Source organism: Ctenopharyngodon idella, chromosome 20 (assembly GCF_019924925.1).
Source record: "Ctenopharyngodon idella isolate HZGC_01 chromosome 20, HZGC01, whole genome shotgun sequence".
Classification (NCBI taxonomy): Eukaryota; Metazoa; Chordata; class Actinopteri; order Cypriniformes; family Xenocyprididae; genus Ctenopharyngodon; species Ctenopharyngodon idella.
The window spans coordinates 21,265,421-21,282,896 of NC_067239.1; the positions used below are offsets into that span (position 1 = coordinate 21,265,421).

General features: G+C 37.9%; 1 protein-coding gene and 1 pseudogene across 1 annotated transcript in view; both read right to left on the reverse strand.

Moving 5' to 3' along the window:
- Positions 1-17,476, reverse strand: part of rab32a (RAB32a, member RAS oncogene family) — a 20,694-nt gene continuing 3,218 nt past the window's right edge. Inside the window, exons 2-3 of the mRNA XM_051875685.1 lie at positions 5,054-5,331; positions 1-1,063 (exon numbers count right to left, since the gene is read on the reverse strand). Coding sequence (XP_051731645.1) covers positions 914-1,063; positions 5,054-5,331 — 428 coding nt within the window. The 3' untranslated portion in view covers positions 1-913. The remainder of the gene's footprint in view (positions 1,064-5,053; positions 5,332-17,476) is intronic.
- LOC127503017 (uncharacterized) lies at positions 14,906-15,022 on the reverse strand (annotated as a pseudogene).

Below are 17,476 nucleotides of genomic sequence, written 5' to 3' on the forward strand. Positions count from 1 at the left end.
AACATATTAAAAAGTTTTATTTTGTCATTGTTACCTCAACAAATGTTTGTTTGCAAACTTGACAAAATCGGTCCAGCATATTAAAAATGTATATTTGCCTTAATTTCATTGTAGAATAAAGCCATGGACAGAGCAAGCGCTCAGATCCCTCATTCAGTACCAATTAAAAAACAATTAATAAACATAGTTGAACGTTTACATGTACAAGCCTGAGGAAACCCAACATGATCTTACTCTCTGAACCACAAATGTACATCCATATAGGCCCATGATTCTTGAGCCTATATGGCCCATTAGAGGGACTATTCATTTTCTTTTATCTTGATAAAATTATTTCATGGTAGAGCTTCAAAACTGATGATGGTTGGATCTTCACAACAGACTAAATGCCCTGGGAATATGTACGATTTTGTCATAAAGTGACATCTTGAGAACTTTTTTCCTGCAAAATTTAGGGTGGCAATTCCCAGCAGCAGATGCAAATGGTCCAGAGTACATTAAAACAGCTCACCCTCTGTGAAAAAGTAGTTTAATTTAATTTTGGCTAAGAACTTTTACTGGTATTTGCCTGGTCCTATGACACCCATTTAGTTTCATTCGTTTTAAGCAATATTACAACATGCAAACACTGAAGTAACTTGCTTGACACTATAAAAAAGGACAAACATGGCACAGAGCAAGAGTAAGAGAGAAAAACTCGTCATTAAAAGCATCAGAAAGATGTTTTCATCTGATCAGATCATCTGTCCTTTGGTGATGTCTTCTCCCCTTTTAGAGCACAAACTGACATGTGTCGGCCCCTGGTTGTGTATGTGATCCGTGGCAGGGATGAGATGGGATAGGGTTTGGGGGATTTGTTGAGCCTCCTGCCTCCTATCCACGGCAGATGATGGGACACACAGAAGCATCCACACTAGCAGCAACCTGACTTGCTCTCAGCAGGCACTGTTTGTTGGTCCAGTTTAATCTTGTCACCATTGTTTTCTTCATATGGAAGACCTTTATCATTGAGAAGGATGTTCTCCACCAAGAACCGGGCAGCCTCATCAACATTGATGTTCTCCTGCAGTGAACAAAGTCAAATGTTAAAGGGATAGTTCACCCAAAAATCGTTCCAAACCTGTATGACTTACTTTCTTCTGCAGAACACAAAATAAGATCTTGTTCTTGAACTGTTTTTAAACATACAATGAAAGTCGATTGGGTCCAAACATCAACAGACCTCAATGACTTTCATTGTATCGACAAAAACAACATTGAGACATTCTACAAAGTATCTTATTTTGTGTTTTGCAGAAGAAAAAAAGTCATACAGGTTTAGAATGACATTGGAACCTTTCCAGAATATTTAGATCATTTTCACAACGGTCAATAGACATAACTTGTTAAGCTAAGCTGAGTGTGTGGTGAAGCTTCAAGAGGTACTTCAGCATGAAGCTGGATTGATAGTACCCGCCTACACAACTTCTCATCACTCTTTCGAGACACTTCGCTCTTTCCATTTACATCCCTCTATCCTTAAGTAGTCTGTGGCTTCAAAGCGAGAAAGTGTGAGTGAGATGGATTTGAGGGAAAGGGTAGAAAACAGAAAGGTTAAACAAAAGCCAACCATGCGTATTTGTCATTCACCCAGAGTACTGAGCACAATACAGGTGGCACGGCCATGCTGAGAGACAATTAATGTTTGTATAAAACAATTGATGTCCAGCATTATGGAGGGGGAAAAAAACAAGAGAATCCAAAATGCTACAGAATGCTATTTGCCTGGAGTGAGCGGTGTAAATAACTAGAATTTCAAGCTTGTTAAGAACATCATGAGACCGCTTTGAGCCATGACTTTCAGAGAGTGTTCTGTGCCCTTGCTTGTTTTGAATGATGGTGACATGTTGTGATCTCTTTTGATAGGAATGATGGTTGAAATCATTGCCATTTAGAGATCTGCATGGGCCATTGAGAAGCTTGTTTCAACTCTACCCAAAGACATGCTATGAAATTATGATGATAATCAATTAAAACTAAAGATCTCACAGAAGACATGTAGCCTATTTGTCTGCCCACACAGAGCAAAACAAAACAGTGAAAAGAGAATTAACTTTTTGGCCCGGTTTCACAGACAGGGCTTAAAGACATCGTTAAAATAGTACACGTGACTGCTCCACCTTAATTTTATGAAGTGATGAGAATACTTTTTGTGCGCAAAAACAAAACAAAAATAACGACTTTATTTACAGGTTCTACGTCAGAATGCTGACTTATTATTGGCCAGCTAATGCGTCGGCATCACACGCACGCGTTGCGCTGCTCACGTGAACAGCGTCGGCCAATACTGAACGTAAACAACATAGGAGAATGACAAAGAAGAGAAGATATTGTTGAATAAAGTCGCTATTTTTGTTTTTGCGCACAAAAAGTATTCTTGTCGCTTCTTAAAATTAAGGTTGAACCACTGTAGTCACGTTGACTGTTTTAACATTGTCTTTAGTACCTTTCTGGACCTTTAAAGTGGTGGTTAAATTGCTGTCTATGGGGGATAAAAAAAACCTCTCGGATTTCATCAAAAATATCTTCATTTGTGTTCTGAAGATGAACGAAGGTCTTACGGGTGTGGAACGACATGAGGGTGAGTAATTAATGACAGAATTTTCATTTTTGGGTGAACTAACCCGTTAAGCCTCGTCTGTGAAACCGGGGGTATGTATTTTTTTCTTATTGTCTAGTAAAAATTTCTAAACATTCTTAAAAAAAAAAACACATTTTCTTTAGATGCAAAAATGTGTATAAGACATTATTTCAAAGAACATAACTTGAGTTTGTTGTTCAATCTGCATGCAATCATGAAACTACCACATTTTAGTGTGGTTTATGCTTAAAACAAGAAAAAAATTGTTTCTCAAGTATTTATTTTTAAGGATGTTTAGACATGTTTACTGGAAAACAAGAAAAAAAAAAAACTTTTTTTTTAAAAAAAAAATGCCTGCTTTTTCAGTGCATTTTAATTTTCTATGGAATCCTTTTCCACCTGAATGAATGAATGTAATTGCGACTTTCTCGTAATTTCTCATAATTGCTATTATGTCTCCCAACATGACTATTTCTCACAATGTGACTTTATTTCTTATTTTAAACTTTATCTGACAATTATTTTCTTTTTTTTTTCTTTTTTTACTCTCAGGTGATATCGACCTTTCCATCCATAATTGTCATTTGTACAAAAAAGGGAGGCAGGGCGTAAATACAAAATACACATGCGGCCCACTGGGAGAGGAGCAATAGAAAAAGAGAGAGAGATTGAAATAATCTCTATGGACCAGTCAGCACAGAGGCTTGATTGAACACAAGGAGGTCCTGATAGATGAGAGCAGACACATTCACCACACATGCACGTGCACACACGCACACAGACACACACATACACATACGCACGACAGGTGCCAGAGCTCCCTGCCAGACATCTGTGTGCTTGAGTCCCTAATGGAGAGATCTATTTCAGAAACATGTGCTTATGCAGACTGACTGATGAGACACCTTCTGTTAAACAGTTAAGACCAGACACCGCTACAGACAGAAACTCAACAAACACTTTTTAAATAGCAAGACACAGTCAAGATATTTAAGGCCAAATCAGGTGACTTAAAAATGCATTTCAAGGGGTACAATTTAACAGGGTGTTAAATACCTACACAATCACACACTCCTCAAGACACCGTATTCCTAGAATTAACAAACAGGCATTTTCTTCTCCTCCTCCTCTCTGTTCGTCTTTTCTTCCTTCTCTCCCCCCAGACTATTTCTCTTTAGCCAACTTAATTTACCCAGATCCACCCAGCATCCCTCAAACGTGTGCGCAGGAAATAAAGAAGATTAATTTGCAAAATACATCAAAGAAACTGCTGATGTAAGACTATAAACACACATATTTTGTTCCCTTTACTCATGCAGTGTTCAGCTGGGATTCAGCTGATACTGTAAAATATGTGACTATGAATCTTGGTCAGGAATGACATCCATTTGTAATAAAAAAAAACATCTGAAAGTCAGCATACTGCAGGCACTAAGAAAAATATCCTTTATCTAGACGACTTCCATGATACAAGCACAATGGCATAAGTAATAGCAATCGTAACATAAATAAATAAATAAATAAATAAAAATGTAATTTATTTCTTTTGTGATGGCAAAATTTTCAGCTGTTATTTCTCTAGATTTCCTTCAGAAATCATCCAAATATGTGGATTTGGTGCTCAAGAAACATTTCTTATTATTATTACACTTGAAAATGATTGTGCTTCTCAAATTTTTTGTGGAAACAGCGGAAACAAATGTTATTTTGATTAAAGATTTCAAGGGCACATGAATTTAAAAAAAAAAAAATAATGATATGATACTTCTGTTTATTATAAATGATTTAAGAGAATTGTCTATTTTGATTTCATGGTGACTTTAATGAGTCCAAACTTTTAAACAATAATGTGAATTTAAGAGCAAAAAAATAACTATTTTAATAAAAATAAATTGATTAAAATAAATGAAAATCAATATATAATGAAAATCAATATTGCACTGGTCATAAAAGGCAATATCAGTCAACTTGTAAATCTATCAATATCAATTAAATTTGGACAAAGTTATGTCTAATGTACCAAACACTGTTCCACTATCACCATTTTAAATCAGTGGGCAAAGTTTCAGTACTTGGTAAGCTGAGAAAAAATTTCTTCCTTAAAAATCCCATACATACTGCTACTTCACGTGATGAGCTACACATTGCACGTTTGACATATGTCTGGTGATTCAAGCATGAGGAGTGGCTAATGTTCTTAAGACTGCTGCAGTGGTGCTGTTTTGGCCCTAATACCATGGAGAATGTCAGCCATCTTAAATACTTGATCTAATATGGCAGCTTTCATGGTCGTCTGAGCAGATTAGAGAGGAAAGGTGTAGTAAGAAGCTTCTATTCTTAGCAAAAATGTCTCGTGACAAGTTCTCCTTCATTTTGACCTAGTACAAACAAACATTTAAGTGGCTAAGTGTACACAGAATGAGTTTATATTACCTTAGCTGATGTTTCAAACCATCCCAAAAACCCAGCCTCTTTGCAGAAGTTGTCCATAAGTGAGGAATTGTTGGATCCATCTTTCTTCTGGTCACATTTATTGGCCAGAAGGACAGAAGGGATAGGATTGCCATTGGCCAGTTTCACCTTGCTGTCCAAATCGTGCTTCCATTTTGAAACAGCCTCGAATGTAGAGCCTCGAGTAATGTCAAAAACAACAAACGCTCCCACTGCCTCCTTATAATAAACTCTCGTCATGTTCCCAAACCGCTCTTGACCTAAACAGGAGAGAAAACAACACAATAAAAGCAAAATTATTTTGAATGGAAATAAAGAAAACAATATTGACATCTTATCGTTTTTGTCTGCTACAATTCATAAATTATCTTGAATATCTTCATGTGTGTGGGAGGGAAGAATTATTACATGATATACATGATATTATCAATATTTGCTAAGTTTTAATTCAACCAATTTAAATTCAGTTTAATTTCCTACCACGTTCCATATTATATACATATATACATATATATACATATATATATATATATATATATATACATATATATATATATAAGCACTGCAATGCTGCACTCAATGGTGTTCCAGCCCAGAGAACATAAATTCTGAGTAAGTCTGGACACAATCATTCTCACATGTGCTGCTCTGTCTCATAGTTCATCTTGCCTGGGGAGGGATAAAGCTCGGCACAGCGCAAAGTCTTCGAAAGCTAGATGGACAGAAAAAAAAGAAGAGTGGAGCACAAGATTCGCCCAGCGGTAGTTGCTAATAACACATCAAAGAATTGACTCAGTGCACACACACCCCTCTCATATCCCTCTCACCTAAATTCACCACACTCACTTTGTCATTACATTTACTGCCTTGATATGTAAAAACCAAGAGAATACACCAAGCTTTTATATTCAAGTGTACATTTTGAATGTACAAAACACCGCTGTTACAGAAGAGCTGAAACTGAAAATTAAGAATGGAGAAAAATGGAGAAAAAAGGAATAGCTTTTGGACCTTGAGTGAAAATGGCATTCATTCTGACTTGCTCAAAAGGAAATATGTGTGTGTGTGTGTGTGTAGTTCATTTGCCGATAAACGCCACATTTAAAAAAAAAAAAAAAAAAAGAAAAAAAAAAGAACTGACTGTCGTTTGTTATTCTCCACATATAGCACGTTCTGAACCCTAAATACATTTTGTCAAAAAAAAAAAAAAAAAAAGCCGGTATTGTCCACTGTCAAGGCATCGCAAGTTCACCCCTATGGCAGAAACCGACAAAGCACCCTTGTTGTTTGTGTACACAACCCGATAAGTACGTTTTAGCAAATCAGCGTGCAGTATTCAGGTCAGGTGACAAGGCTGCTAGTCACTTCGAAAAGACGTGCTAGCTGAAGGAAATTTCATCAAAGCTAAGTTAAGCCAAGTTTACACTTTAGGACTTTAAACGTTGGCAGATCGCTGTGCTGTTCAGACTACGTGACTTGCTGTGGAGTCTTGAAGTCGTTGTGGTGTTTACACTACGTGACACTACGTAAATGATCTGCAACAGGAGGTTACACACTACACGAGCTGACGACAACTGTCACCCAATGACTTTATTTGAAAATGGATGTTGGGAGGAAATTAGATTAAATTTTGAATTAAATTTAATTAAAATTAAAATAACCCTTTCACACATAAGTTTAAGACATTCTGGATGACCTCCCAGAGTTAAGGCGACTGTTATTTTAGAACGTTTCCCTTTATTGTTTCCATGACAACGCGTCATGCTTGTCATGTGACAGCTGGCCACACTGTATGGCAGATGTATGGCTTTTCTCACCATGTCATCAACTATCTGATATTCCGATTCTCAATATGTGCAAGTGAGTTTTTTGTCATTTAAAAACCTATATAAAATGACCTTGATCTTAATATATAACATGAATTCATCCATTTGTCCCGAAATACATGTGGCCAGTGAACTGGGAGAACAATAGAGTGAGTGAGCTTTATAGTTACTTACACAATGTGTATCTGATATGAATAAATGTCAGCAAATTATATTTGAATGGATTGTTATTGCTGGTTCCATAGACATCAGTGTATATTTCATTGGCTGTCTCATCGCGACACGTGACACCACAGGATATCAAGTTGGCCGACAGCTCCAGATATTTAGCATGCTAGATATTTGTCTGGCGTCTGCGAGGTGTCGGCGACACGTCAGCGAGCCTCTTTGATGCGTCGTTGAGTAATTCACACATAAAGATTGGCGAGCGCCAATCACTCGCTGATTTTCCCCCGATCACAGCCTGACCTGTCGGCGAGCTTGTTAATTTGCAAATCGGGCTTAAAATCCTGTAGTGTAAACTTGGCATAAAAGTGATCAAAGATTTATAATTTCGACTCCTGCAAGTACTTGTACACCATACACGTCTTCTACATGCTGAAACCTTGTCCTTTAGCGTTTGTTTGTGTGTGCGCACGCGTGTGTGCGTCTGTGTGTTTCAGTGTGTTTTAATTGCAATTACAAAGCAATTACTTGGTTTTGTTTAACTCTGAAACATGAAATGTGGAGTTATCGGCTTTTGCCAAAAAATGAATGTTGGAGTTCTCAGCTTTTGCTAAAAAAAAAAAAAAATTATATATATATATATATATATATATATATATAAAAAAAAAAAAAAAACTTTTAATATATATACGGCAGACGACGCAGTACGGAGTGTAGTATCGAAAGGGAACTGTTGTTATTACTTAATCAAAACAACCCAACTGCAGTTTGATTGATATTACTTGGAATGCACAATAAAAAAAAACATGATTTGATGAGACATGATGAATTGTCCGTTTTTGCAAATGAAATGAATGAATATATATATATATATATATATATATATATATATATATATATATATATATATATTACACACACACACACAGTTTAGATCACAATATTAATTTTTTAACAGTAAAAAATAAATAAATAAATAAAAATTATTTTTCCCCAAATAATATAACCCTAGTTTTGGAACAACTCAGTGGAGGTTAAATATAAATAATGATTTCTACAGTAGCAAGAATAGCTGAAGACTTTTGCGTAATGCTGCATTCACAGTCCTAAGTGTCAGCATAAGTCCAACACATCTGCCATTTTAGTCAGCACAGTATTACAAATATTGAGTGCATTGTTAAATCCTTAAACCCAATCCTTCTAAATTGGCATCAAAATAATTTTAAGACAATTTAACACAGGCTAAATAGGTAGGCCTATATTTTTAGCAGTATAAAAACTCATTATTTTTCAAAACTGAGATGTGAATATCCAACATCAAGCCACCTAGACAGGCAGACCCCTCAGAATCAAATCAGTGACTTGTGACAATGTGCTGTTTCCCATAGGAATGAAAAGACTTCAGAGAAGCTTCATGTGTCTAGAAAGCTCTAGTGTCTAGTTTATGCCGCAGTTAAGCCAGAGCCCAAACCACTCTCTCAAATCAGAGTTCAGACAGAGGAAGACTGTGATCACGGGCCTGTCTGTAATGCCTGACATTGCTTTGTTCTTCACTCTCTCCCTCTTTCTTCAGAGTGTGAGGAAAGCTGGGGAAGTGCAACGAGGCATCTTTGTGCACATGTGATGAGAGAGATAGTAGATTCGCATATTTGCCAAGAGGCTGAAGGATATTGACATTTCTGTTTGCAAATACCAATGAGTATGTTCAAAATTAACTTTAAAATTCTACTTTAAATTTCTAGCTACTTTTGGGGGGCAATATCCCACTGTTTTTCCAAATATCACAGCTTATCATCACAGCCTGTAATGGTTATTTAGACCAACAGCATGACTGTGAGCATGTTTTTTTTTTTTTTTAAATGTTCAAATAAAAAAGAAGTTAATATTGAGTAACTTACATTTACAGACTTAGAACTTACAAACACGATATTACCAGTTACTGTTTATTTTTGCTCCACCAAAGAAAGAAGCTAAAGCACGATTAAATGACACGTATTTCAGAGCAACTCACAGCAGTAACGTTTCGTTCCTGAATGGATCAGTGTTTTATGTGAATCGTTTAAGTGATTCATTCATGATTTATTACAATGTTTAGTTCTAATAAACTGAAAATGATTTCAATAATTAAGATATTGGCAAGTCTGACAGAATTACATACAGTCCTGCATAAATTCAGTGTTAACTTTACAGGTTTTATTGTTACTTATGGCAGTAAATTAACTTTACCACAACTCAAAACCAATGTTTTACTCTCAATTGTGCAATTTTTTGTGACAAAAATATGCAACATTAATAACGTTAACTGCATTTGTTATTCAGCAATAATATTTTCTGCTATTCAATTCTGTCCTTCATTCATTCATTCATTCATTCATTCAATTTAAAGGCCCTAATCAGGCCTTCAGAATGTTCACAGGGGATTGTGTGGGCCAAATGGACTGGATTTTTCCAGGGCCAAATTTTAGTCCCAACAGTCCCTGCTCTCCAGCGTTGCATTCAGTACAGTAGTTTTGTACCATATAGACTTTCAGATGTCTATATTTGGTTTCCAGTGATCAGCATTTAAACATGGAGTGTATTTCACCCCCCAACAGTCTCAGTTCCATTATCTTCGCCCGTTCAGCTACGCACTTCACACGCCAAAAGCTTCTTAGGTCTCTTGGCAGCTAATTGCTCTTGATTGCTGGTCTAAATTTAGACCATTTAACCTCAGGTGAACACACGGGAGGGCTGACACATAAGAAGACACAACCTAATTCTTGGCTCCCAGTCCATTTTGGGCACACAGCCCAAATCTTATTAAAAAAAACTGCTCTGATGAATTAAAGATACTGAGTATCCAGAGAGACCAGACATAAACGAACTCATGAATGCATTTGGTGCGTTGGGCCAGCTGTCACAGAGCAAGTCAAGAAAGAAAATCTCAGAACTGCTTTAAGTTCCTAGAAACAGCATGAGAAGGGCCAGAATCGTTCTCCTGATCAATACTTTACGCCACAATATGCTGTGCATGCTGTTGTAAACTGGTGTTTTCTCCGAATTAATAGTTCTCTCTGTGTGGCGCTATTATAGCAAAACAGAAGACCAGTGAAGTTTGACTGAGCAAGCGAACTGTACCTGAAGTGCTTCACAGAGAGTCAGCTACTTATCAAAAGAGAAAAGGAGAATTGCTGGGAGAATAGTGTGAAAGCAGAGGCTTAGCGAGACATGAAAAAGGCAAAATGGAGTAGTAAGCTCTTGTATTAACTGAGAAAAAGCCACAGTGTGATGTAATAGTTTCACAATGAAAGGTGCTTCTACTGGTCCATGGCTCCCTAAGGGGTGTGAAATTACACTAAAATGAGGAAGCCGAGAAAAACATTTTCTGAGTTCATCTAGTTCGTGCAAATCAAAGAAATGCACTTTTCCTTTGATTATGAAAACAATTTGTAGTCAAGTTATGCTTGTTAAGACTTTTACTTTCTGTAGATTGGGCAATAAGTCCTAGGCCAGATCTGAGGACAAACCAATATATATCCAATTGGATGGTTTGTCCTCAGATCAGGTGTTTTTCTTGGCTTCCTCATTTCAGTGTAATTTCACACACCCCTTTATGGAGCCATGGACCAGTGCACCTTTCATTGTGAAACTATTACATTAATTTGGAATGACTTTCTGTATTTATTTTATATTTATATGTATACAGTGGGTACGGAAAGTATTCAGACCCCCTTAAATTTTTCACTCTTTGTTATATTGCAGCCATTTGCTAAAATCATTTAAGTTCATTTTTTTCCCTCATTAATGTACACACAGCACCCCATATTGACAGAAAAACACAGAATTGTTGACATTTTTGCAGATTTATTAAAAAAGAAAAACTGAAATATCACATGGTCCTAAGTATTCAGACCCTTTGCTCAGTATTTAGTAGAAGCACCCTTTTGATCTAATACAGCCATGAGTCTTTTTGGGAAAGACGCAACAAGTTTTTCACACCTGGATTTGGGGATCCTCTGCCATTCCTCCTTGCAGACCCTCTCCAGTTCTGTCAGGTTGGATAGTAAACGTTGGTGGACAGCCATTTTTAGGTCTCTCCAGAGATGCTCAATTGGGTTTAAGTCAGGGCTCTGGCTGGGCCATTCAAGAACAGTCACGGAGTTGTTGTTAAGCCATTCCTTCGTTATTTTAGCTGTGTGCTTAGGGTCATTGTCTTGTTGGAAGGTAAACCTTCGGCCCAGTCTGAGGTCCTGAGCACTCTGGAGAAGGTTTTCGTCCAGGATATCCCTGTACTTGGCCGCATTCATCTTTCCCTCGATTGCAACCAGTCATCCTGTCCCTGCAGCTGAAAAACACCCCCACAGCATGATGCTGCCACCACCATGCTTCACTGTTGGGACTGTATTGGACAGGTGATGAGCAGTGCCTGGTTTTCTCCATACATACCGCTTAGAATTAAGGCCAAAAAGTTCTATCTTGGTCTCATCAGACCAGAGAATCTTATTTCTCACCATCTTGGAGTCCTTCAGGTGTTTTTTAGCAAACTCCATGCGGGCTTTCATGTGTCTTGCACTGAGGAGAGGCTTCCATCGGGCCACTCTGCCATAAAGCCCCGACTGGTGGAGGGCTGCAGTGATGGTTGACTTTCTATAACTTTCTCCCATCTCCCGACTGCATCTCTGGAGCTCAGCCAAAGTGATCTTTGGGTTCTTCTTTACCTCTCTCACCAAGGCTCTTCTCTCAGTTTGGCCGGACGGCCAGCTCTAGGAAGGGTTCTGGTCATCCCAAACGTCTTCCATTTAAGGATTATGGAGCCTTAGGTGCAGCAGAAATTTTTTGTAACCTTGGCCAGATCTGTGCCTTGCCACAATTCTGTCTCTGAGCTCTTCAGGCAGTTCCTTTGACCTCATGATTCTCATTTGCTCTGACATGCACTGTGAGCTGTAAGGTCTTATATAGACAGGTGTGTGGCTTTCCTAATCAAGTCCAGTCAGTATAATCAAACACAGCTGGACTCAAATGAAGGTGTAGAACCATCTCAAGGATGATCAGAAGAAATGGACAGCACCTGAGTTAAATATATGAGTGTCACAGCAAAGGGTCTGAATACTTAGGACCATGTGATATTTCAGTTTTTCTTTTTTAATAAATCTGCAAAAATGTCAACAATTCTGTGTTTTTCTGTCAATATGGGGTGCTGTGTGTACATTAATGAGGGAAAAAAATGAACTTAAATGATTTTAGCAAATGGCTGCAATATAACAAAGAGTGAAAAATTTAAGGGGGTCTGAATACTTTCCGTACCCACTGTATATCCAGTTCATTCTTTGCATGTAAAACTTAAAAGTAAAGTTGTACTTACATGCAATTTTTTGAGTAAGCAGCAGTAACCAAGGAGGCAGAAATTAACGGAGGGTCAGTTGAGCAAATGTTTGTGCTTTTCCTATATTTGATCAAACCTTTACGACAGTACATTACAATTCATGATGAATTCAAACCAGGGTTTGTTACATAGGATAACCACTAAAGATCTGAATTTAATTCTTTAATGAAAGGCCCTTTTTGACAGACAGGGTACAGTAATGGTGACTTCTTATTTTTTGTTATTTTTCTAGTGCTGCTGATCAATAATGTAGGCACTCTAAATTGTTTGTGTAGGGAATGAGAGAGTCAGGAACGGTGTGTCAATAATTGTGCGGTGGGAGACCTTATTCTCCCCCCTGGAGAAGCAATGTCAAGAATCAATCTCCATTTATCACCAATCAATGGACTTGTCTTTACACCTCACAAAAGAATCGATGGGACGTCGACCCGCCTGTAGCATGTGTAAATATAGCACAACACAAACTGACAGTTTCTCAACAGCAAAAAGGGACCCGAGGTAAACAAAAGCTTTGACTGCATGACGGCAATAGAGACGGGCTGATCAACATTTTGAGAGGTCAATAGTGGCTAATGATTTGCAATAAATATGATTAGCAATAAACTGTTTTGACAACACTGAGTGAGTCTTAATGATGTGGCTAGTTCTGACTGATGTTTCTGCTACTTCCTTTTAAAACCACAACAAGTAGCACTGGCTTTAATGAAATAGACTTCATCAGTTGAACGAGGGCTCATCGCATTCACATATTTAAAAACATAAATTCAAATCAATCTATAGGCAATTGTTCTTTACATTTCTAGGAAACAGCTTACAATATACTGGGTCAAAAAAGTAAGAATATGCCAAATTTACTCTCTGTATTCATGTTGACTTCACATGGTTTTAAAAAGGAAAAGTTTCATTAATTTAAAGGGTTAGTTCACCCAAAAAAATGAAAATTCTGTCATTAGTTACTCATCCTCATGTTGTTCCACACCCGTAAGACCTTAGTTCATCTTCGGTACACAAATTAGGTTGTTTTTCATAAAATCCGATGGCTCAGTGAGGCCTCCATTGACAGCAAGATAATTAACACTTTCAGATGCCCAGAAAGCTACTAAAGACATATTTAAAACAGTTTATGTGGCTACAGTGGTTCAACCTTGATGTTATGAAGCGACGAGAATACTTTTTGTGTGCCAAAAAAACAAAATAACGACTTTTCAACAATATCTAGTGATGGGCGATTTCAAAACACTGCTTCATGAAGCTTCAAAGCTTTACGAATCTTTTGTTTCGATTCAGTGGTCTGGAGCGTGTATCAAACTGCTAAAGTCACGCCCCCCAGTGGTGAACCATTGAAATTTCGAAACACTTATGACGTAACGAAAGGTGTGTTCGACATCAGCTGCGACTGGATGCAACCGATCGGCGAGAGTAGCTGCGTGCAGGCGGGGTGGAGCTGAAAACAGAGACGTGAAGTCGGACACTTCTGCTTCTCGTAGTGACGCTCGCGCTGTGTTTGCATACTTTACTTTTATTGTTTCAGAAGACATTTTCATTCAACACTTTATGTTGAATGTTTTTACAAGAATAAAAGTTCAACAAGCATATATTATTTAAATACCAATGTAGTGGGGTTTACGTTTTTTTATCAGTTTTATTCTGATAAACATGACACAATATAACATCGCGACTACATGAAAAGAGCTTTAACTGTTATAAAAATACAGATTTATGAGCATTAGTGGAACTGAAGGCGTGACAATAAACATGAAACACACGTGATCGTTGTCATGCGGTGAATCTGGCCAATCGTGAAACAGGTGTGAATGAATTAATTTTTTAATACATTTATTAATTAATTTATTTATTTCTAAATATGACTGCTAATGTGAATTATGGTGATTCTGAATTGAACATCACTTAAAAGCTTGAGACAGTGAGAAAAAGAGAGGGCGGTGGCATAGGGAAACAGGGATACTCGCTGTCCATAGCCATGGAAACCTGAAGTTTCTCCTGCATGGCCTTTATCAAGATAACAATCTTGTGGGTGTGTTGCTATGGCAACAATCCAAGCCAGACGAGCCAGCTGCATATGTTTTTTTTTTTTTTTTTTCGTGGAACAACAACACACTTCAGACGCTTTGGGCCGTCATTACATACCCAACCAACAGTACAGCTAATGACCAGAGACAGAGGCTTCACTGCACTGGGGCAAAGGCTATCTGCAATCAACACCCCCAAAGACCACCCGATACTGACAGCAAACACTGTAACTGTGAACTGTAATTTAAACAGGCCATGATTGACAGAGGACAAATAGCAAATTTGGATTTTTTTTTTTTTTTAACGACCACAGAGAGTCAGGACCTCGGTTTAACGTCTCATCCGAAGGACAATGCATTTTGACAGTATAGTGTCCCAACACTACAGTGGCGCGTTAGGACCCACACAGACCACAGGGTGAGCACCCCCTGCTGGCCTCACTAACACCTCTTCCAGCAGCAACCTAGTTTTCCCAGGAGGTCTCCCATCCAGGTACTAACCAGGCTCAGCCCTGCTTAGCTTCAGTGGGCAACCGGTCTTGGGCCACAGGGTGATATGGCTGCTGGCATGTAGGTAGCTGCAGTATTAAAAAAAATGCAGAGTTTAACTGCACAATGGCTGCTAAAAATTACAACAAAGCCAGCATTCAGTCTCCATGTTATTGTTTACACAGTCGTCAAAGATACGCAGAGCGAACGTGGGCAGCCACGCCATTGTTTTCAAAAGTCTCAGTTTATGGTCCGTTTATACTAAAACGCAACCCCGGCATTTTAAAACTAAAACGGGGTCTGCAGCGTTTTCCGAATGTCCATTTTTGAGGTTCGAAAACGCCGGCGTAGTCTAAATGACAGGCGTAACCGTAGCAAAATGTATGCATTTTAAAACGAAAACGCACTAGTGTAAATGGGGCTTCAGTGTTGTCAAAACTAATCATATTTATTTTAAATCATTAGTTATTGACTAGGGCTGCACGATTTATCGCATGATACGAAAAATAACACTGAACTTAAACGCGATTAATGCTTAAACGCGGTTCTTAGTGCGATTATGAAATCGCGAAGGCTGCAGTTATTTTTTTATGTGCAGCTTGTCAATGAAGTATGGCTCCAAATGCTAATCCATCTGAAAGCACTGCGAGTTTGAGTCGCTTATAATGTACATATAAAAAATCAACACACGTCAAACATCTTTCCAGACATGAGAAGCATTTATTAACATCCAACAAAAGTACCTTTTCAAACATTGATTGGCCCATCTCTATTGCTGATATATAGGTAAGTCGGTCATTAACTCTTTGGCGACGGACGGACGGATGATTTTTTTTTAACTTGGATGGCAAGCATGTCAGTCAGTCATGAATTAAAAAAAGGCACTGCTTTTCTAACATGTCATCCCAATCCTTGGCACAAGGTTAAGAGTTTTCTTTAAAGCTCCATGTCTGTAATAAGCATGTTCCTTTCAGACAGCCCCAGTGGAGCACTGCTATTCTGGGCCAAGGTAGGCGGGTGAGCCCCTGGCTTCAGTCAGGGTCCGACACATACGTATTTGCAGAAGGCCTTGATTACAGTCATCCAATTCAGGGTCATTATCGTAATCGCTAGTCGGTGTGGGTATGGAAAAACAGCGTACTTGATTAGTACCACCGAGCTACCAATTATGCGCATGATTAACAGGGTTAATTAGCAGTGTAGAAGTAAATGCGTAAATGGGACAGAGTTTGATCAACTTTATCCAGGAGGATACAGGTCTGGACTGGCATCGGGAACTGGGCCAGGATGTCAGAGTGAACAATCGAATCCCACATGCTTGTGGGCCACACAGTACAGTATATTCCAGCTGTTCTCCAGACACTTTCAAACATGCACCCACATACAGACTGAAAGAATGCAACCTGTGTAATTCACACATCACTGACGCTGTCCTTGCAGCTCAATGTGACAGTCATGACTGGGGCGAGAGAATAAAAGGCTGAGTGAGAAAGCAATAAAGGAAGATGGGAACAGAAAATTTGTTTTAAAGGAACACTGGGATCTAAATGAAGGACAATTCAAAGCTGATGAAACACTGCCACTCAATCCCCTAAAAACAGCTTTTAAAGGCTAAAAACAAAATGTGTAACTTTTTGGCTGGAGACACTGTATATTTGTTTGCCATTCTATGGTTTCACATTTTTTTAATACTTTTAATTACTTTGTTTTATTTGCTAAAACAATGACAAACAATATACCTAATCTCATAAATTAAATTCTTCCTGTAAAAGAACTTCTGTTGTTACCTCGTTTTTTCCCAGGCTGTAGGGCCTGTACTATTTGTATACTCAAAATGTCCAAATGTTTAATTATCTGGAATATCCAGATAATTTCACAAGATTTTTTTTTTTTTTTTTTACTTTTACTTCCTTAAGTAAAAACTCCTATGAGCTATCGAAAGAAATAATATAAAAAGAAATTAAACAAAGAAGGAGATCTAGTCAGCTTGGATAAATATGAACAATTAAATATGTACACTTTAAAGATAAATGGAACTTCTGAACTTTTGCTCAGTTTCATAATACTAAATTGAACTATTGAATCAATTCAACACATAACACATATATAAACTTCTGAATGCCTCAAGTGTGACCAAGAAGAGATGTCAGATGGCTCTGCATTGTGTGTCCCAGTACCAACATATACTATATAAGTTATGTCAGCCTGACATTCATGACATCCTATTAAAGAAACGTTGCAACAAAGAGCACCTCAGCACATCAGAGATATATTTCTTAAGTCTCAAACAATCTGAAAATACATTTCTCATGCCAGAGTGCAGAGTTTAAGGTGCAGTGTAGATAAGCGTTAAGGTTGTTTATGCCCGTCTCGTTATATGTAGACTTATACAGACGCACATAAATCATCCCAGCCTTACAAATCCTCACAATTCAATTTCACAGGACGCTGACGCACATGACACTGAAATTAAATTGAAAACTGCAGTTGTCCAATTGTTTGCCGTGGACTGTTGGTACAGTATATTGAATTA